The sequence below is a fragment of the Tripterygium wilfordii genome, chromosome 19 (genome assembly GCF_013401445.1).
Source record: "Tripterygium wilfordii isolate XIE 37 chromosome 19, ASM1340144v1, whole genome shotgun sequence".
Lineage (NCBI taxonomy): Eukaryota > Viridiplantae > Streptophyta > Magnoliopsida > Celastrales > Celastraceae > Tripterygium > Tripterygium wilfordii.
The window spans coordinates 13,206,474-13,227,234 of NC_052250.1; the positions used below are offsets into that span (position 1 = coordinate 13,206,474).

Genomic DNA, 20,761 nt, shown 5'->3' on the forward strand with positions numbered 1-20,761 from the left:
TTACTATTTAATTTCCATCCATCCATCAATGATCAAACTGTACAAAAAAAAAAGAAAAAGAAAAATTTACATTAAACTATATATTGAACTCATCGTCACTGTACAAGCACTCTCTAGTCTCTCCGAGGTAAAAAACTGAATGAAATATCTTGAAGAAGTCGAGCGAAGGAAAAAGAAGAAGCAATGATGCCCTCAACTCAAATTGAGATCATCAATTCTGATGAGTTGTAGTAAATGACTGGCCCAAAGAGTGATTAGAAAGGCAAACATGACAAGATTCCTCTTTTGCGTTTTGATAAGAGTAAATCAAAAAGAAGTCCAATCGCAAACAGCCACGTACTCACCATTTGATGTCGTCATCAGAAACAAAAATAAATTCTAGAAAAATGGGGAGGTTTGAATCATATGCAAGAAGTTGTGTTATACAGAGTGGTTGATATAAATTAATTTAATATTCCTTTACTGGAAAACATAATCATTGCATTTGGGTCCTGTATAGAGAATCAAATGGAACAATTTTCTTATGGCTTCAATCGTCGCATGATGAAGTAGTCCCATTTGTCAATAAGGTTAGAAATTTTTTTTAATCTAATTATAGCGAAGTGATCATCTTACTTTCAATAATTCTTTCGCTTAATATTATGGAATGAAAGCTCATATATTATTGCTTAAAAAAATCATATGTTCTTAAATCTTAATTATACACGTATGATCAAACAAATCATTCAGGCTCAAGCCAGATCATCACCGCAAACAAATCAAGTTTTCAACACGCAAGTCACTAATTTGAACGATAAAGATAATGTGTATCACCCTAATGATTAGAGTTCGAATCTCTCTCTCCCGTTTAAAAAAAAATTCAAAGTTTTGAACATGATGAAGATCGTTGGATCATATTCATTATTCAACGTGTCCAATTCCCATTATGGGCCAGGACCTTGTGCTTTTGGGCCATTGCATTTAGCAGCTAGCCAGCTAGGCAGCTATTGATAAAAGGCCCGGGCCTAATGCACGTGCGTAGTGACAGAATAATTTGGTCTAGCACGTTCTTCGAGTGATGGCGACACACGTGCGCGCGGTCCATCAATTAGGGCAAATTGGGAGATGTTTCTAAAGGGTCGTGTTATCTTTAAGGAATGTCCAACAAAAGTGGAACAATCTCCTTCAATTGTGTTGGAAGAGAGCCCATACCGTGTCACTATTTCTCATGCAAAGAGAGTCTTTTATCTTCCAAAGCTATTTTCATAGACTGGGATCTTAACACGTACAGTATTAACTATAGCATAGAGAGAAGGCATGCAATGCCCTTCATTTTATTTAATGCTTTATCTGATCCAACTCAAAGGGGAGCAACACCTACCTACCTCATGAATCATTTGAGTGATAACTTAGTTGATATATCTCTCTGGGGTCAAATCCTATAGATTCGGGAGATATTGAATTCGATTTCTACTGAAGTAATACTCTTTTGGTCACGCATTTTACTTTGGCCCAACTTACATGTCAGGTGAGAACTTTCTATGAGCACACAGCCTGACAGCCTGAGTTTAAATTCATATCGAATATTCAAATATATTGGTGTCATTCTCGATAAAGGGTTATCGTGGAGTATGGGAATGCAAAATATACTCAGGCACGATCTAATTAGCTACCATGCATCTTCGATGTTCAAAATACGTTGACCCGAATTAACTCTTTTTTTTTTTTAATTGGGGAGGGAGATTCGAATCCTGGTCATCAAGATGATACACACCATCCTTATGACTTCACGTAGTGGCTTGCGTGTCACCCGACTTAACTTGGCTGAAGGGTCACATACATATTTGATGTTCAGTCGTTACATTTGGGTAAAGTGTTAGGTCAATTGTCATTTTGCACCATAATCGGAGTCATATAATTTGACCTTTTTTTAAAAAAAAATGCTTGTTCACCAATATATGAGTAGTCACTCAATACATGAATAACCAAATTTGCCAAAATTGTAGCATATGATCACATTCAAGGATATAATATAGACTTCGTTGACTAACAAATGTGGCTCAAATTGAATGTATACACATATATGAATTGTATATATAGGTCACTTTCTTCCCACACTGTAAAAGCTAGACTTCGATCTCCATCAACAAATGTAGCTGCTCCAACTTAACAAAGCCTTTTTGTGGTTGATGATGATTTCTTTGTTGAGTGAAAGGATAGCCCGCATTAGAGCCATCAAGCATGCACTACCTCCCTCGTGGAATCACAATGCTCCGCGTGGTACCACCACACTTGATCACTCACTTTGATTTATTTTTTTTTTACTTGCAGTTAATACTTATCTTGAAACGCATCATTAATGTGTAGACTTTGGTCTCCATCAAATCAGTGCTCATTTTAGTCATTTGGGTGACAATTTAAGGTATAAAAAATCTTTTCGCTATCTTTTCGGATTTAAGGTATAAAGAATCTAGTTTAACGTCGGAAGTTAGATTCTAAACTGACATAATTATTTTCAAGTTATTTGACTGGGTCTGAACCCAACTAACTTGTTAGGTGAGTATATGCGTGCCTAAACCGAGTCAAGTTTGGACTCAATGGATTGTCTAAAAGACAAGCATGCATCCTCAGTTCTTCACGGTTAAAATGTGTTTTAAATTCACATAGTGAAGGTCCAAAAAGATATTTATATATAATATATGTAATCTTTCCACTTAATTAGTGATTAAGAAGGAAAGTATATATAATTGTTTATGTATATCCCAAAGTCAGGAGGCAATGAGAATCCACGCATTGGGCTACTAGACCATACATATATATACACACCACCATGATAGTATCTCAGAATCGTCGGTAGAGAATCAAAGATCTTTCTTAGTGCTTGATGGATTATGAGATGCAATGAACTAGTCTAATAAGACACATCTCAGAGCCAATCTTTAATTTTCTAGACATACTTCCTCAATCCCAATCTACTACACTCGTACAACCTTTACAGCTACACTATTTTGACTTACTATAGCTATTCACCGTACGTGTGACAAATGTCCATATTCGAACATCCTGATCCTGTAACACATGTACGTACGTATATAGTCTTGGGAAGGCTTATTTTACCAACAATTCTTGAACCTCTCCATGGAAATCATATATATATCCTGTTGGATGATCTATTGAATCACTGCAAAATATTCCCGGTGTGGGCGGCGGGTCATAACAAAAGCATGCATAAACGATGCAATGTCATCCTACAAGTGCACGCAATCTTTATTAGTAACATCACACATGCTATATACTAAAGCTGTCGGTATGCGTTGGCTGCTTAAGCAAGTGTTAGTATCTAGGAGGTGGCAGCTGGGATATTTACTGTGTGAAATTCTGATTTCGTGGATTTGTCACACTTCCAACTATCTATTCATATGGATTTCGGTTCAGTCTTACTTATCGTCAACGTGATGCGGGTTGTTTTGACAGCCTGAGGTGATATATTCATCATTTAAACCTTACATTCGGACTAATAATTAACTGCCACTATTAGTTTTGATTGAGCCATTTATATTGACAAATTCAACAAAAATTACTAGTATAAAATAACACAACCAGCTGGGATTTGGAAGAGCTAGAGTTTGATCAATTTATCTGTATTCAATCTATTGGTGTTGGATAAAAACATTAATAAAAAGAATTGCATGTGAGAGACAGAGAGGCTGAATTGTTATACAGAGGCACGGTTATCAAGATATAGTTGCCTATTCACGTTCCGACAAGTAAACAAAGAGATCCTTCCCTGCCCTTCCATTTGTTGGCAAAAGAAAGGCAAAACTGGTTTTTAGAAAAAGGAACCTTTGAAGTTCATGATCAGGTAAAAGTTAATATATTAATTAACCTGAGCCTTACTCTCTCAACAATTGTAGATCAACAGTCAAATCTCAATCTCTCTCTCTCTCTCTCTCTGGAGTGCTTTATGAACCAAAAGCTCACCAACCCAACACACACAAACTCTCCCCCATTAGCTATACTACAAATCGATCTATTACCACAAGTGATGTGAAATGAGTAAGTGGGGGGTTTCCTTTACATTTCCTCCACCCACCAAATAAAAATATTATGCATATTTACATAAATTCATATTGCTGATCTTTATGTGTGTGAATGTGAATGTGAATGTGAATGTGAATGTGTAATGCATTGTGCATGGTACGCAATGGTGACACCACATTATGTGGCTTTGCGCATATATTTTCTCCTCCTCTTGTCTCCATTAGTCAACCCCCTGTTTTTTGGTCAGCTTAGTGCGCACTACTACTTGTTGGTCTTTAACAAATTCAAATAATAAAAAAACAGAACAAAACATCTTTTTGTTATTTTTGGTCTTTGGGATGATGCTAAATTGCCAACCTCACAGGTAATAGAGTGCAAAACAATCCGATGTCTATTTTGTTGATATTTTTTTAACTAAAAATGACACTAGACAAGTTTGCATTTGAACGATTAAAATGTATTTAAACTCGGACTGTCAAAATGTACTAAAACTCAGTGCATTATTAAAAACATATTGTTATGGGTGAAAATCAAACTTAGTAGCTCTCGATTTGCACCAAGTCAAAAAAGCACATGAAGGATTCTTTAACCAATAGCATAAAGACACTCCAAACATCTCATCACTACCCATCTCAATGTCGAATCCAAAGAGAAAAAAAAAATTAATCTACTCCTCTCTTTTATCTTCTACTGTTTTATAGTGTTATAGATCTTTTCTATGAGTTCATAATAATGCACGTAATGTATACACACTAATAATAATGACCATGCCTCATATAAAGATTAAAAGGAAGAAGCCAATAATGATTCCTTATGGAAAGAAACAGCATCTCGGTGAGAAAAAAAGAAAGAAAGTTTTTCTCTGCATCCAAACACCCCATAAAAGGCTTCTCTTTACCAACTGAGGGATAACATTTGACTATTCTACGCGCTTCCGATGCCTCTGAACCTCCAACCTAGAAAAAGACAAAACAGTTACTCTCACGCGCTACCAGTGCGGGTGGGTGTAAGATATATTATGCCCACTCCTCTCTCTATCTCCCTCTCTAGTCTCTACGTGTTATTTACTTATTCAGAGTATTTTGTAATGCTACTTGTTATGCTCTGCTCTCATTCTCAACATCCCACGAGGCCTCATATCTTCACCTTCAACACTTTGTCTCTGCAACTCCACTCTTCTATTATTTCAGCCACTATTTCCCTCATCAGCCTAGATCTCCCCCTCATTCGCACCATACTTTTCTTCTTCTTCTTCTTCGCAGAATTTTTAGAGACTAATGGCTCTTGAAACTTTGCTCATAAAAGTGAAGACTGCGATAACACATAGCTTTGATTCAGTTAAGACCTCCAAAACAAACATCAAATTATCAAGGAAATCTAAATCCAATGTTGGAGTTTTATCTTTCGAGATCTCCAGTCTCATGTCGAAGCTACTCCACCTGTGGCAGTCCCTCTCTGATAATAACATAATTCGTCTTCGAAATGAGTCGATCGCAATTGAAGGAGTACGGAAAATTGTCTCCAACGACGAGTCATTCCTCATCGGTCTCGCGTGTGCAGAGATGGCTGAAAATGTTCGGTTTTTGGGGAAATCGATTTCAAGATTAAGCAATAGATGCGACGACAGCAGTCTCCGTTGTTTTGAGCGCTTTTTCGATGAGTTCGCCAACACAGGGCATGATACGCCGGGTTGGGTTCTGAGCTGCAAGGAAATGGAAGCCAAGAACAAGAAGATGGACCGGTACGCGACGGTCACGGCTAAGCTCTACAAAGAAATGGAGGAGTTGACGACGCTCGAGCACTGTTTGAAAAAATGCCTACAAGACCCTGAGTGTTCAACGAAGGAGCAAAAGATCATTAACCTTCATGAAAAGATATTTTGGCAGAGACAAGAGGTCAAGTACCTAAAAGAGAGATCTCTATGGAATCGTAGTTTCGATACTGTTGTATCAATGCTGGAGAGGTCTATATTTACGATACTAGCCAGAATCAAGCTTGTTTTCGGTGTAGGAAATGAACACCCGCCTTCTCTTCCACGTAGTCTCTCTGCCTCTGCCACTGTGTACCCGACTGAGAATCCTATTAGCCATAGCTTTGTGTCAGGGCCGTTGAATAGCTCGGAACTTGTGGAGGAGGAGAAAGAAGATTCTGCGCTGCATGGATTTTTCGAGTCCAATTCGAAGCTTCTAAAGCCGCCTGCCCCTACTCTTGGTGCGGCAGCTTTAGCTCTTCATTATGCTAATTTGATTATTGTAATGGAGAAGATGATCAAGTCACCACAATTGGTCGGTGTTGATGCTAGAGATGATCTTTATGCTATGTTACCAAACAGTATAAGATCCAATTTAAGGGGTAGATTGAAGGGAGTCGGATTCTCAGCGAGTGATCCGGTGCTTGCAGGAGAATGGAGGGATGCGTTGGGGAAGATCTTGTGGTGGTTGTCACCACTAGCACACAACATGATCAAATGGCAAAGTGAACGCAGCTTTGAGCAGCAAAATTTGGTGCCAAAAACAAGTGTTCTTTTATTACAGACACTGTTTTTCGCCAACAAAGAGAAGACTGAGGCTGCCATTACTGAGTTGTTGGTGGGTTTGAATTACATTTGGAGATTTGAAAGAGAAATGACAGCTAAGGCCCTGTTTGAGTCCGCCAACTTGAATGGTTTCGTTAATTTGCAGAACTCAGTAAGCTCATGAGAATTTATTGACGATGGTTTCCTTAGTTTTCGTTTTTCCTTTCCCCCCGAATCTTGCTTCCGGAATTTGGTCCTGGTTGATTATAGAGTGATCAGCTTCAGATGTTTGAGGTTTGTTTTTGCCTCCAATGCTGATTTTTGTATATGGTAATATAGACATGTATATGAGTAAATTTTCAAAAGAATCTTTTTGCAATTTACAGTCATGAATGTGAAGATATGATCCTCTAATATTCATTCTGCCATTTGATTACTACTATTATTATTATTGATTGGTTTCGAATCCGTTACAACCGATTAATTAATTAATCTGGTAGATCATGACAGAGATCCATTTCAGACATAACATGTCTTTCAAAAGCAGTTAGATTTCGGTTATAATGATTAAACTCCCTAGTATTATGAGGTGTAAAAGATTGGGAACACACTTCTCCTCTTCAAACCAGAAACAATAATATTAGGTGTAATTGCAGACTTGGATACTTGAAATTCAGGCAATATGCAGTATGAGAAGCAAATTAGCATTTGAGAACTTGATAAGCAAAGACAAGAACAGTAATTACCGTTTGAGCTTCACCTAATAAAAGATAAAACTAGAAAAACAATTTCTATACAGTGTTCTGTACTATACGTACGTGACATTTTGTACCCTAGATGTTTTGGACCATGGACACTTCTAGGTTCTAACATTATAATACAATGTCTCAATCATTACATCTTTAGTTTTGTTAATTAGTATATCCTGGAAGAATAAAATCATCAATACAACCCCACAATTGCAATCCAATCTCATTCAAAGAAAACAATTATTTCCTTTATATATATATATATCCTCCCTGTTGTTTATGTACAGCTCATACACACAGGTGAGTTGTTAGGAGTCTTGCCTCTCGTTAATGTTGGTAGCTTTTTGTCGCCGTTTCGGGCCCTTGTGATTCGTGGTTCAATGAGCAAAGCAAATGATCACTTTGTTTCCACAACCATTAATGTCTAAAGATACAAGAATTGATGTCCTTAACTCCTTATTATAATACTTTCAGTCCCACCTCACGAATTCTTATACTTCTGTACCACTTAATTGCCTTACTTTTGGCTTTTGAAAATTTGAACATGGTATCATTGGTGTTATGGTTTTGTTTACAATCGGCAATATACTGGATCATTGCATAGGTACTGCTAACAACCAGAATTTAAAAAATGTATAGAGAGCTTCCCTAAGCATTTGACTTGTTATTGACGGGTTAGGGATTTGATGCGAGGTACTGGTTTTTCAAAAATTCAAAAGCCCACTAAACTGAAGAACAAGCCTACAAAGGCCCACCAAATACCCACTAAACTGGAGAACCGATAACAAGCATACAAAAGCCCACCAAATAACGATTAGGCTTACAAAAGCTGAAAGGAAAGCCAGGTGGCCCAGGACCAAATGGAAGTGGTGGCACTTCTTGAGCCCGTAACTCCTTTGTTACGGTTGGAGCTGATAAAATGAAGGGAAAACTTCGATGGGTCCTAAGGTTCTTCTATATTTTGTTGGGTCGCGATTGCTGGTTAAGTTTCAAAAAATTCAAAGCCCACTAAACTATGGCTCAGAACTTCAGAAGCCTATTATACAAGGAGCCTACCATGGCCCAATTATGATTAGGCTGAAATAAAGAGGCGCAAAATAAATGAGAGTTATTGGCACGTGAATGCCAATTGTTCAGCCCATAACAACTTTGGAGTCAGAGCTGATCAAATCTAAAGCTTCGATGGGTACACAGTCCTACAGAAACTGGGATACGGTCACAGGAATGATCTTGAGATTCTTGAGGGTTTGCTGTAATGGTTCTTAAGGCCATTGTAATTTCTATTTTTTTTTTGCAAAAATTATGAATGTGTTTTGATTGAATTTACGAGTTCACAATTTCATAAACCACCAATTACACCACAGACGAACAAGAAGAATAAAAAAATTCAAATCCAAATCCATAATAAAACAGTAACACTACATCTAATTATCTATATCCTCCAGTTCAATTTATCGTTCTTGCAAACAGGATTTTCTTTCAACAAAGCCTCTCGTCCAAGCGCCTTCAAATCAACGTTACATGTATGTGCTTCAGGATACCTGTGGACTCCACAAAACACGCCTCCGCACCGGCACTTAAACCCAGTCAACCCAACTCGCCTCCTACAACTCTTGCACCTGATTTTCTCAACCCCAGAATTAACCACTGCAGTTTCTTCAGTCTCTGATTGGTAATCTCGTGCCACTTCCGTACGTTTTCCAACTTCAGTTTCTGCCTTGACTGTTGGATCTCTAAGCTCCTGTTTCTTTTGGAACTCTTTGAAGCACTTGGAGCACATATTCTGATTCTCCACTGTTCCATAAAACCCACATCCCTTGGCACACAGCGGTGGATCCATAGCTAGCTAGTCCTTGTCTTCACAGCTTTGTCCAACTCTTGTTCCTTGGGGTTCGCCTACTTCTCCCTCGCTCGCTCTTAGTCTCGTGATATTGGCTGAGATCGTGTTTGAGTGAATTGCAGGAACGGGGCATGATGACTGACTCTATATAAGGGCACCAAAAATATAATTCTAACTCCGGTGGGTTTTGCAAGTAAAATACAGATCGGAATAGGACAAGCCAATCAAACATGGCTGTGGGCTAAAATTAACGGCCCATCTAAAGCACTAAGCCCATATTCCCTTCAAGGTCCAATACCTAAACTGGTGGGACCCTGAGAGTCAGACAAGGGCTTTTGAATCTTTTTGACTTCTCATAAAGTCTGTCCTAAGCATCTTAATCTTGTCCCAACATTTTCGTTGCCCAGAACTATAAAGATGGAGCAGGTGAGCCTAATCTCTATGCACAAAAATGGTGCAGTTAGGCAACTGTGGTTTAAGTCCTAAACTGACCTAATCCACTTTGCTGCATTAATTTATATAGAGCTAGAGTGGTGGATGGACCATAGAGTCTAATACAGAATGGCAGAGAAAGAAGTCACAGCACCCTCAAACAAGAAGCAAGCCAGGCAACCACCATCAGTTCCATTTATCTGGGAAGTGAAACCAGGTTTACCTAAGAAGGACTGGAAACCTGATGTTTCACCAATTAAACCAGCCTTTACACCTCCAGTCAAGCTCATTGCCTCAGTTCCCTTCAACTGGGAGGAAAAGCCTGGAAAACCACTACCCCATTTTTCACAGCCATCGCTGGAACCACTGCTACCGACCCCACTGGCAGAACTCGCTTCTCTCACAAGAGCACTAGTACCTTACAGCAACAAAAGTAACAACAATGATGATTGTAAAGGTGGAGGGTGCAACAATGCCAGTGATGGTGATGATGCGTATGACCAAGGAGAATGGATGTATGAATTAGATAAAGAAGTATTTGGTTTTGAAACAGATGATTCCTTTTGCTCAGCTCCCTCCCTCCTAGCAAATTGCCTCGTGCCATCAGCAGCAATTTCTACTGCTGTTCCAGTGCAAAGAACTTCCTCAACAGAGAACGTCATTGGCCTGCCAGATTTATATTCCTTCTCAGATTCTGAAACTGAAAGTACAACCAGCAGCTATGCAACTGGGTTTTCAAGTCTTGTGGGAGCTTCCTTCTTGGAATACCTCTTTCCACTGCATCCACCAGCTTCTGGTTTCCTTGATAAGGCTGGTCACACTGACATGAGCTCTCGTATTCCACCAGAACAAACACATAAGTATTATGGTTATGAAAATGATAGCAATATTATGGTGAGGAGGCCACCAACACTGGGAGAGCTAATAATGATGAGTCGCAGGAGAAGTTGCCAAAGGAAAGCTGTTCAAATGAGAGAACATAAATTATCAAAGGTAAAATCTCCAGCTTCTGCTGCCTTTCTGCTCTTACTATGGCCAGAATATTTGACTGCAATAACTCTAGGATATCCAACTGCTAACAGTTACTTGCCAAGAAAAGTAAAACAAAAGCTCATAAAGAAAAGGGCACTTTTCAAGCCTTCCAGATTAAAAATTACTGGCTATTCTGCACAAAGATACCAAAACAACTTCTAAAATTCCTGAACTCACCGTGGCAGGAATTTAATAAGAGAACATTGGGATGCTGCTTCTTTGGACCTAGCGTCAAAATGGTAGAAGGGCTCCAGTGGAAGAAGTACCAACCGAGACTGAAACTGATATAGAAGAAAGCTTTTATTCCAGTTCATCAACTCCAATCACATCCTCTTTATCAAGAATTTCTTCCAGGTTGTTCTGGTTTCACTTTCAACCTCAAGGATACAATCGCAAGTCAATCCAAACTTGTCAATATGTATATGTTGATTTTCTGTGAGGACTTCATTAATCTAAAATATCAGTGACTTTCAATTTATAAGACTTGCATTTCCATGTACTTTCTCCTGACTCATTGAAAGAGCAATCTCTTATAAATCAAGGCAACAAGATTTACCATCACACCAAAACATTCCAGTTATTCGATTGGCCTATTTCAAGATATTTGGTTATAACACATGTACTTTAACTGGGAGATTTGAAACTTTCAGCGACTTTCCTGATCCAATCAATATCTTCTCAATCTAATGTTGCAAAACAATATCGAAACCACCCAGGTTCTATACAATGACAGGCCGAGCCAGGAGTGACATTGATCTTAACAATGTTCAAAAGCTTCTCCCATAACTCAAGTTCCCCCTTCTCACTGTAAGAGGGATCAATCCACTCATATCAGCCCAACAATACAAGCCAGTGCTGCACTCTGCGCATCTAATTCGTCTTTGTTTCAAACCTGCCACAAATGACTTATAAATTAGCTATATCCCTTTTCCGTTCATTCTCATATATTCCTGACTTATACATTTGCTTCAATTCCATATCACTATATCAGTCTGAACTCTTTACATACTCAATTAATCCCACCTTTTTAACTTGCAGTAATGCTGGCAACCATTGACTATCATACGACCTTGATTCTTAAAAATTTGAGTTCACCTTTTCTATAAATAATATTGGTTTTAGTAATTTTAGCATGTGAGGGGATTCGAGCCGTCAGCTTCTTCGAAATCATAGAGAGTGACTACCACTAGGCCAAAAGCTCCTTGTTTTATTCAGTTTAAGATTAATAGGAGGACAAAAAATACATTGTTCAAGCTTCGAGTGAAATGTAGTAACCCATCATTTTAATTGTATCACCAATTCAAACAGTTATCAAGGACAAAGGCATTAAGCATGCAAAGCTTCCTTACCACTTTCAACTCCATCAATCCATCAAATGGTTGGCATGTTGCAATCCCACTAATGCTCAAATCATCATCTCCGCTTCCTATTATCGAAGACATGGAGTTCTCAGAAAACCACATCTCAATCAAATCCAAGCATAACTACATCACAATAGACCAATTTGCACCAATCAGAAAAGCAAAACCACAATAGTTTGAAAACTAAAACAGATATAAATTTCAAAAACTTAGTCTGTTCTCGGGCAAACCAAGCTGGATAATCCCATCTGGCTTATCCATTCTATCATATGGGTCCTTAGCAACTTTATCCAACCCAATAGAACACCGCAAATCGTTCGGTTTCGCAATAGAGCTAGCACGGTTCGAAACGTGGACCCGCACGATGGAGCCACGGGTGGGAAATTTTAAGCGCGAAGAACTTCGAGGAAAATCCACCGGGTTCGGTGACGACGTTGATAGCGACGGAGTATTCGAAGATGTCGGCGGGTCCGAAGAACGGTGCAGTTTCAGATACAGCTGGAAAAGGTAGAAAAGAGCGCAAGGAATCAACGAAGCTATAATTATGCCTCCTCTGCTTTGGATAATGGCCTGCAGGGGCACCATAAGCCACATGCCAGTTGCTCCGGCAGGATTGCGCGGCGGGTATGCAGGCTCGGAGTTCGAAGTTCGGGTCATGGGCTTGTCGGGTGGTCCCGCCGTGATATAGAGCATCTGTTGGTCAGGTCGGTGGAGAGTGCAGAGTTCGGTGCTTTGATTACTACGGTACTTCACAGTGTGTGTATTGTTTCGTTCGGAAGTATTTGGCCTCCAGAACCGTCCATTGAGAGGAGAGGGGAAGATGGGATTTGGTAGTTTACGGTTTTGGATTTTGTTAACTGTAAAATCAGCCATACTTTTCAGTTTTCCTAAACTGCCCTTGTTGTTTAGTATATAAACACAAAATAAAAATTACTGCGCCAGATCTAATATCGGCCCAGCTAGGGGAACTTTATTGGAGGAGGGCCTATTGCGTTGGATCTTGTTTTCAATGTCGGCCTTATCCGTTGGCGTTTATGTTTGAAATGTAAAGCCCAAAGGCTAATGTTACCATTTTGGAGAGAAATCAATCAATCAAGACATGATTGGGTGCTTATACTAATAGTAATCTTTTCTTTTCTTTTCTTTTTTTTTTCTTCTCTTGCTTGATGTATCTTTTAGGTCATCCACTCTGATGTCCTGTTGTTTTTCCTGCTTTCAGTTTGAATATACTGTTGTTTTATAAAAAAAATTTTAAAAAAACTAATAATAATCTTAGGAAGCTTGGTTTGTCATGTCACGCGCTTTGTCGCCTGCTAAATTAATATATATGAATTTGAAGGAGCGTTTTCTATTTTCCAATGATAATCCTGTGGGAATTAATTTGCCGGGCCAACATTTTTGTTGGCCCGGTCTCACCTCTATTACACAAAAAGTCAAGTCAAACACGAATTCTAATACAGCCACATCAGTAAAACACAAATTTTTATAAACTTTTTCTTCCCACACACTTTCTCTTTCCACCCAACCCAACAACATTCTATTCCTCCATATTATCCACAACAAAACTACATCAAAACATCAAATATCAATACATCCACATCAGCAAAACACTTATTCCAATACAGCCACATAAGCAAAACACATTTTACAATACAACAACATCAGCAAAATACAATATATTTGTTGGCACACGAAAAAGGATTGGATGCAAGCACCAAATGGCAATACTATTGACAAGACTTGCATGCAAACCGGCAAACCTACACGGGAATGGCCCAATTAATTATCCAACAAAGCACAAGAAAAAGAAATATTGATATTTTAAAAAAAAGTTCAATCAGTATAAACAATTGAGACTCTCATTACTCAATTTAGTGTAGTTAATGGGATTACTAATTGGTATATATATATATATATATATATATATTCGTTAAAAACAAATATTCAAAAAGGCTTTGTATGCATATATTGCTACAAAATATTTGATATAAGAAATCAATATATGCAATTTAAGATACAACATAATCCACAATTTAAAATAGTAAATCAACACGAAATTTCCAATACTATTAATACTAAATTAGCATAATTTACTGTTATAGTGTCACTAGCGTATTGATATTTGATGGTACAGAATATTATCATAAAGTTTAACATTTAGTACATGTTGTAAGGTCCAAGAAAGTTACACCCGAACGATTAGTTTGATACATGGTCAGAGTTTGAACCCTCCCTCTCTTATTTAAAAAAAAAAAAAAGTGCAAGGAGAGTTTAAACGGACATTTAGCCCATGATTTATTAATCATAAAAAAAATATAACATAGTTTCAAATATTAAAAATAGAAAATTTTCAAAGAAAGATAAATCAAGGGTATTATCGTCATAAGATGTAGCAAATATACCCAAGTTGCAATAGGATAGAATCCCGGGCCCACAAGTTCAAAATTTCTGGCCCTTGCCGGCAATGCATCAACGAGGGTCTCGCGCAAGTCGCAACAACTATAAAATGAACAACCTGTACACCTGTTGTCTTACTTCTTTCCTTGCATTCTCTCGTTTATCGTCTCAAACCTTCCTTCAACGAAATTCTCGCCGCTCTCTTCGACAAATCCTGGTTTCTCCCTTCTGAATTAGGGTTTCTGAGCATCAAAACTTTCTCCAAGTCTGTCATCTTCTCTCATTTCTCTCGGAAACCTTGGGAAAGCGAAAGAAAATCGTGAGAGAAGAGCAGATGAACTATGGAAATTCATGATTTCAAACTCTCTCACTATCTCTCTCGTTAGAGACATACAGAGTCAGGATTTTCGCAGAAGTAACATTTTTTTCCTCTGAATTTTTTAAGCAATCGGTACTCGATTTTCCTTCGCATTAACAAAAACCAGTTGTTTCGAATCTGCATCGCAATAAAATAGGAAAGATATCAAGATTTCTCCGGTCTTCGCCGTTTTATGTTCACGCAATTTCTTTTTCTTCTCTAGTGAAATTTGAACCGAGAAGAGGGGCATGTCCGAGTGTTAATGTCGGCGTTGGTCGTTTCGCTCGAATTGTAGCAACCAATGGTGTTTCGTGGCTTCTAAGCGCGGGTTTGAACGAGTGACCTGAAACGGCTTGTACGGACATATACAGAAACAAGCATGGACGAACACGAAGAATTCGTGGAAGATCCGTCCGTGGTCGAAGAAATTGATTTTGATTACGAATTTGATGCTCCACGATTCTATGATTTTACTCGGGAGGAGACGATCTTTGATATCGTAGAAGCTGATCACTGGTTTAAAACCTTAACCAGTTATCCGCCTTCACGTAAGAGGAGAAAAATTGGAAATCCTTCTTGTTGGACGGATTTCTTTCCAATAAACTCTTTGGTAATTGACCATCACCAACTCAATGCTATTCTAATTAATTAACCTTTTCCCCCTTTTTTCTTTGATTTTTTCTGCAGCTTTTGCGCTAATGTTGATGGCGAAACGGATTACTCCAGTGGAAAGTGCCAAATTCCCGCCTAAATGCGAATTTGGTCATGCCAATTCTATCAGCAACAACACATGTGGTATTGTTGAATCTGAGGTCTCTCCGACACATGATAATATTAGAGGTACACATCTTCACTGAATTTAACTCCTTGTTTGGCCTTCTAAGTTGATTGAGCACTTTGTACCGGAGTATTGGTTTGGCAACATTTCAAGCTGTTATAACTTCCTTGTTCGATTGAAAATACTAATGACGGTAGTTCAGAAGCCGAGAGTTTCTAGTGCAAGTACGTAGTAATTGTATAGCCAGCACAGAATGGAAAAGAGCAGAGGAAAGAAATTACAGTGGTTATAATTGAAAATCACAGCATGACAGAGGTTTCTTTTCATAGGTGGCATGAAGTCGTTTTTGAATTATGCTTTTGAATAGAGATATTGGTAAACAGCCAACTTAATGATAGAGATTTAAGGATTAGGGAACCATAGCTGTCTGCAGAGATGGTTTGCTTGTTATCTGGGATTAGATAGTAAAAGAAGATATAGAGTCACACGCATTAATCCTTCCTGAGCACATCTCTCACAAAAAAAGAGATCTCTCAATTAGGTAACTATTGTCTCGTGATTGATTAGTACGTGGCTTCATAGCAATTAGTTCTCTTATTTGACCAGCGCTTATTAATGTTCTGCAATTTATCACTTTTATTTGCACAACATTGACACCTTATATCTGCAGGGTCAAATATCGATGATTACATGGTAGAAGATCTTTCAAAGACTAATTTCAAGTCCCCAAAGAATTCATCTTTGTCAAGGAGTTCATTTATGAAACCCACAGCTAGTCAGTTAGCCAAACAAAATCAAACCCAAGAAGTTCGGTGCAGCAGGTTGTATAGAAGGTAATGGTTCTTGACTACCACTTTGATTTTTGATATATTATTCAGGTTGTTGTTTTCATCCTTTTTCTAGAAAGATCTGATAATGTTATCTTCATATATTATCAAAAATATCTGCCAACAATTGATATTGAAGTGTTTTTGGTTTCTTATGGTTGTCCAATATTCATATTTTATTGCCTATATTTTAATTTTTACTTCATCAAACTTCTATTGATTTTATAAGTTTCTATCTTCTTAGGTGTCTGAGAAATTTGGTCAAGATTCAAGGAAAGTCTTCATTGAATTCTTCTCCAATTGAAACACAAGCAACCAAAAGACAAAAGCTAGAGGCTGGTTACTTACGCAAGGTGCTTTAATATTTGTTCTCTGATACATTAGTGGTTTTCACCTTTTTTGAATAAAAATTATGCAATCATGAGCTCACACATCAAAATCATGTGTCAACTTTGTATATGAACTTGAGAGATGAGAGTTACTGTGGCTCCAAAATTCCTAGGCATAAGCAGCCAAAGTTGTTATATCTTAAATGGATTAGTTGTAGTGTTTCACAGAATTTTGGAATTGATGGAAGTACTAGAACTGGAACCATTATTGGAATCACTTTTAAATTCATGAAAATGGTGTGGCTGAGAACATATTATTGGATTTCAGAGGAAATTAGAACTGGTGGAAGTAGAAGATAGGGTATTCTATGAGTTTTCTTGTCAGTGCCATGAGTAACTTTGTGGTTGGAAACCTTCTTGTGAATCATAAAGACAATATATAAAAACAATATTCTGTTACTTTTTTGAATTTTTTTTGGATAAGTTATGGGGTTATATACTTAATTTTTTTGAAGGAGAGGGCATTGAATAAAATTTTAGTTTAAAGTACATTGAGCATGCTTGAGTGATGCTTTAATTTGTACTGTGGGAAGGCATGCGTTTTTATAGCCCAATTTATAAGAAGCTTTGTTACAAGGGGGTATGGGCATTCAAGTCTTCATGAATGAACTGGTTTCTCTAATTTTTTTTATGCTTTTAGAATAAGGTCATTTACTAGAGTCACTACTTATATGGTTCATTTCTGGTCTGAATCCTGAATAACGCTTCTGCTATTGGCAAAACAGGCTGCTAGTTTGAAGCATCAAGCTCTCTTTCTACGTAAGGTACCTCAAAGCATAAGCCAGGAAAAATTGTCTTGTTAAATTTTGTCTTCCAATTTAATCATGTTTAGCCAGGCTTATGCACTGTATTTCTAATCTATACTTAGACCATCTTCCATAATATCTGTAAGTTCGCCAAACATTTTTCAGATGTTATGCAGGCTCGAAACCTTGATGTCAACTCAACTCTTCCTAGACCTAAGCTAACAATTCCAAGACAACCGGACCTCGCAACAATGGCTAGGGCACAAAGACATGGGTAACACTAAGAGTGATTATATTATACTGACATCGATTGTCATACATCAGTAGGCCAATCTATGAAACTTGGCCTGATGAGCTACAACTCTTGTTCTCTGTTCTGATTCAGGTCTAAGATCAATTCAGAGTTGGGTGAATGTGAACAACCAAATACTTATACCTTTAAAGCAAGACCCTTGAACAGAAAAGTTGGTAGTCTATGTTTATAAGATCAAGTTCTATTATTTTCCTCAGAAATTACAAGATGCAGAGTTTATCTCTACATGGACGGTAACTTTTTTTTTCTTTACATGTGTTGCGGGCTTGGCAGATTTTTAAGGCTCCTACAATGTCCTTTCCAAGAAAGAGCACACCACAGCTACCGAAGTTTCAAGTATGATCAATGATATTGTTCTTGTTATTTTCATCTTTTAACCTAACTGTGTTTTCTTGCAGCTATCTTGGGGCACTATCTTTGAAGTTTGTTGAGACACAGTCTCGACTGGAGATATTAGGCTTTATGATTTTTTCCCAGTTAAATTTGACTTCAATTTTTCTTTCTTTTTCTTATTGAATTATAGGTCTTTCTGTTGAGAACAACGGAGAGGGCTATGCAACACGCATATATTAATGTAGGTCATGGAAAATGTAGATTGCGTGATTTTCATCTCTGTCTCCCTTTTGAATTCATGTAATTTTTGTGGGTCTTATCCCTCAAAGTAATAGACCATTTGTTTGCTGGTCGCACGTCTATATTAGTAGGTGTAGAACTGAGGTTCATAGTGTTTCTATATGTGTCCTATATTCGAAATCTGAAACTCTGCTCGATGCAGGCTTCCAAGGTGTGTAGTCCTAGTTCTACCTCACGGAATCAAACTGCGAACCACAGAAGGTAGTGATATCTGGAATTTAAGCCTCTTTAATTTTAAAGATAATGGTGTTTACATCTCTTTTTCCTGTCATCAAATCAGTATATGAGTGTCCTCTAAGTTTTGAGTTCTTTGGTCTCAATATTGGGCGTGAGATGATTACTTTCTTATGTCGTTTTGCCACTGTCGCACAGAGTAAAGTCTGTAGATGTCTTGAAGGAGAAGAAATCAGAGAAAGTAAGTAACTTTATGGCCTGCTCTCATGACAGGAAGGTGATACAACTGGGATGTTTTGTCCTCCTTGTTGGGTTTGTATTAGTTAGTGATAGATTTGTTGGAATATTCTGCAGAAATTTTCAAATAAAGAACGAATTGGTGTCTTCAGGAATATCGGGTGGGAGACCAGAATATCAACTGTAATATACTATGTGCCCATATTTTTTTTCTGTTTTCACTTGTCCATTTTTGAAGTATAACATCAGCATCATTTTACTTCTCTCCAGGACTTCATGTTTCCTACTGATAAGAAGTTCCAGGAAGAGCTGGCAATAGAATTATTTAGCAAGGTCTGATATGAATTGATGTATTCTACATTTTATTCATATTATTTTGCTAGTGAATGTTATTGCTTGTCCATTGTGGCCGCCCAATGTTATGAATACTTTTCTTGCATGATATCCAGCTCTCCCTATCATCTGGAGCTCAGTCGCATGTAACATCTGAGCCTGATGTTCCCCTGCATCCTAAGGTTTGTTCCTTAGAATTTCTAATACGTGTATTCTAGAAAATTTATGATGTTTGAACTTTCATATTGTTAAGTATATTAATGCTTATGTTCTTGGAATTAGGGGGCAATGGAGAATGTATCAGGGTCTCTTTATCTAGAGCGTGAGGTAAATTAATGTTGCTCCTTGTATTGAATGAAGACCTGTACACTTCAACATATAAATCGTCAAGCTATATTTATATATGTATCCATGATGTGTCAAAAACCAATTAATTCTTTACTGTATTCTGTAATGATCATGGTCTCATGATAACCACATGGCAGATGACGAACGAGGTCAAAGAAAAATCATCCACATTTGGTCGAAATCAGTCTCTATGTGGTGGTGAACGGAGTATTCATGAAATTGGATCCCAGATGAACATTAACAGGTATCATCATATCCAGACTAGTTTGATTCTTGCTAATATTTTGCCTGAAACTATTGGCCCAACCTTAACTAAAAATATTGTGTTGCTCTAGAGTGTTGGTTTCTCTTTTAAGATCAACATCAGTGTCTTTTTATCCAATACATTTGCGATCAACAACATGAGACCAAGAGAAAACAAGTGAAATTCACTACATAGATTCTCTTACACCGTTCGTTCTGGTCTAAAACTACATTTTCATATGATCTTATGGTCCATGTGTTTTTTAGCCTTATTTCACTTACGGAACTCCCTTATTACTGCACAAATATACTTATGTCTTACATGTGCAAACCATCTTGTACACTATTTTTTTTGCTTCCTTATTTTCAATCAACAGGACATAAATCCTAGATCAAATAGTCTCGTTTTTTTATCCAATTCTTCTTGTTACTACATTGGTTTCTCTCTTGCATTTGTTGTCTCATGGTTCTGAAGCTTCCACAAGAACGAATAAATCTTGGCTCATTTTATTTCAGGAGCTTGGACATTTGATGAATTTCAATGTGCAGTTTTTCTAGAATGAGCTAAGGCATTACACAACATTCGATGAATTTCATGTTTCCGCTCAGATTATTTTTCTTGCCCTCCAACAACATAATGGCTCAATATGTGCAGCTGCAGTAGACGGGGCTCATGTGCTATATGGACTCCGCATAATTTTGCTTTTATTTCAGTGTAAAAGAAATCTCCCAACCTCATTTGTAGATTAAGCCCACAATTGTGTTGTCTAATTAGACGCTGCCATCATTCGCTCAGAAAGGTTCAGTCTTAGTCACTTGCATCCTAGTGCCGCAGTGAAATTCTTGCAGGCATGAAACATCAGTCAATAGGGCTCACTCGATTAGATGGAAAGTGGAGAACCAGGCAGTCGATCAAGAAGGATACCGCTACTTGCAGCTGCATGTAAGCAACGTGATTAAACTCTTTCGCGACAAAGGAAAACGCCAGAGATTGGGAGTACTAAGGTATGAATCATTAAATTCTGTTAAATTAATT

General features: G+C 37.8%; 5 protein-coding genes across 7 annotated transcripts; 3 read left to right on the top strand and 2 right to left on the bottom strand.

The window, feature by feature from the left end:
• The first annotated feature begins 5,098 nt into the window (after positions 1–5,098).
• Positions 5,099–6,951, top strand: LOC119985195 (protein PSK SIMULATOR 1). Its single transcript, XM_038829408.1, has one exon. It carries the CDS (start codon positions 5,298–5,300, stop codon positions 6,717–6,719), a length of 1,422 nt encoding a protein of 473 aa, XP_038685336.1. The 5' UTR covers positions 5,099–5,297; the 3' UTR covers positions 6,720–6,951.
• Positions 6,952–8,551: 1,600 nt separating this feature from the next.
• On the bottom strand, positions 8,552–9,318 carry LOC119985361 (zinc finger A20 and AN1 domain-containing stress-associated protein 5-like). The gene has a single exon (XM_038829642.1). It carries the CDS (start codon positions 9,122–9,124, stop codon positions 8,717–8,719), a length of 408 nt encoding a protein of 135 aa, XP_038685570.1. The 5' UTR covers positions 9,125–9,318; the 3' UTR covers positions 8,552–8,716.
• A 176-nt stretch (positions 9,319–9,494) lies between these two features.
• LOC119985359 lies at positions 9,495–10,897 on the top strand. The gene is made up of 2 exons (XM_038829640.1): positions 9,495–10,549; positions 10,774–10,897. The coding sequence occupies exons 1-2, from the start codon at positions 9,686–9,688 to the stop codon at positions 10,876–10,878; spliced, it is 969 nt and encodes a 322-aa protein (XP_038685568.1). The 5' UTR covers positions 9,495–9,685; the 3' UTR covers positions 10,879–10,897.
• Positions 10,251–12,984, bottom strand: LOC119985360 (probable aminotransferase ACS10). 3 transcript variants are annotated; one of them, XR_005465090.1, is made up of 3 exons: positions 12,180–12,984; positions 11,938–12,072; positions 11,345–11,480 (listed from the first exon to the last, which is right to left on the bottom strand). XR_005465090.1 is itself a non-coding variant. In XM_038829641.1 (2 exons), the coding sequence occupies exons 1-2, from the start codon at positions 12,820–12,822 to the stop codon at positions 12,053–12,055; spliced, it is 663 nt and encodes a 220-aa protein (XP_038685569.1). In that variant the 5' UTR covers positions 12,823–12,984; the 3' UTR covers positions 11,813–12,052. The 3 variants fall into 3 exon arrangements, 1 of the variants encoding a protein (XP_038685569.1); XR_005465089.1 differs by lacking the exon at positions 11,345–11,480 and adding an exon at positions 10,251–10,386 and having other exon boundaries at positions 11,938–12,984; XM_038829641.1 differs by lacking the exon at positions 11,345–11,480 and having other exon boundaries at positions 11,813–12,072.
• Positions 12,985–14,507: 1,523 nt separating this feature from the next.
• Positions 14,508–20,748, top strand: LOC119985204 (protein TPX2-like). Its single transcript, XM_038829421.1, has 18 exons — positions 14,508–14,761; positions 14,928–15,252; positions 15,392–15,544; positions 16,153–16,315; positions 16,554–16,662; positions 17,424–17,462; positions 17,621–17,718; positions 17,830–17,908; positions 18,031–18,093; positions 18,281–18,331; positions 18,533–18,591; positions 18,763–18,841; positions 18,919–18,984; positions 19,072–19,134; positions 19,251–19,316; positions 19,417–19,461; positions 19,620–19,726; positions 20,242–20,748. Exons 2-18 carry the CDS (start codon positions 15,084–15,086, stop codon positions 20,255–20,257), a joined length of 1,425 nt encoding a protein of 474 aa, XP_038685349.1. The 5' UTR covers positions 14,508–14,761; positions 14,928–15,083; the 3' UTR covers positions 20,258–20,748.
• The last annotated feature ends 13 nt before the right edge of the window (positions 20,749–20,761 follow it).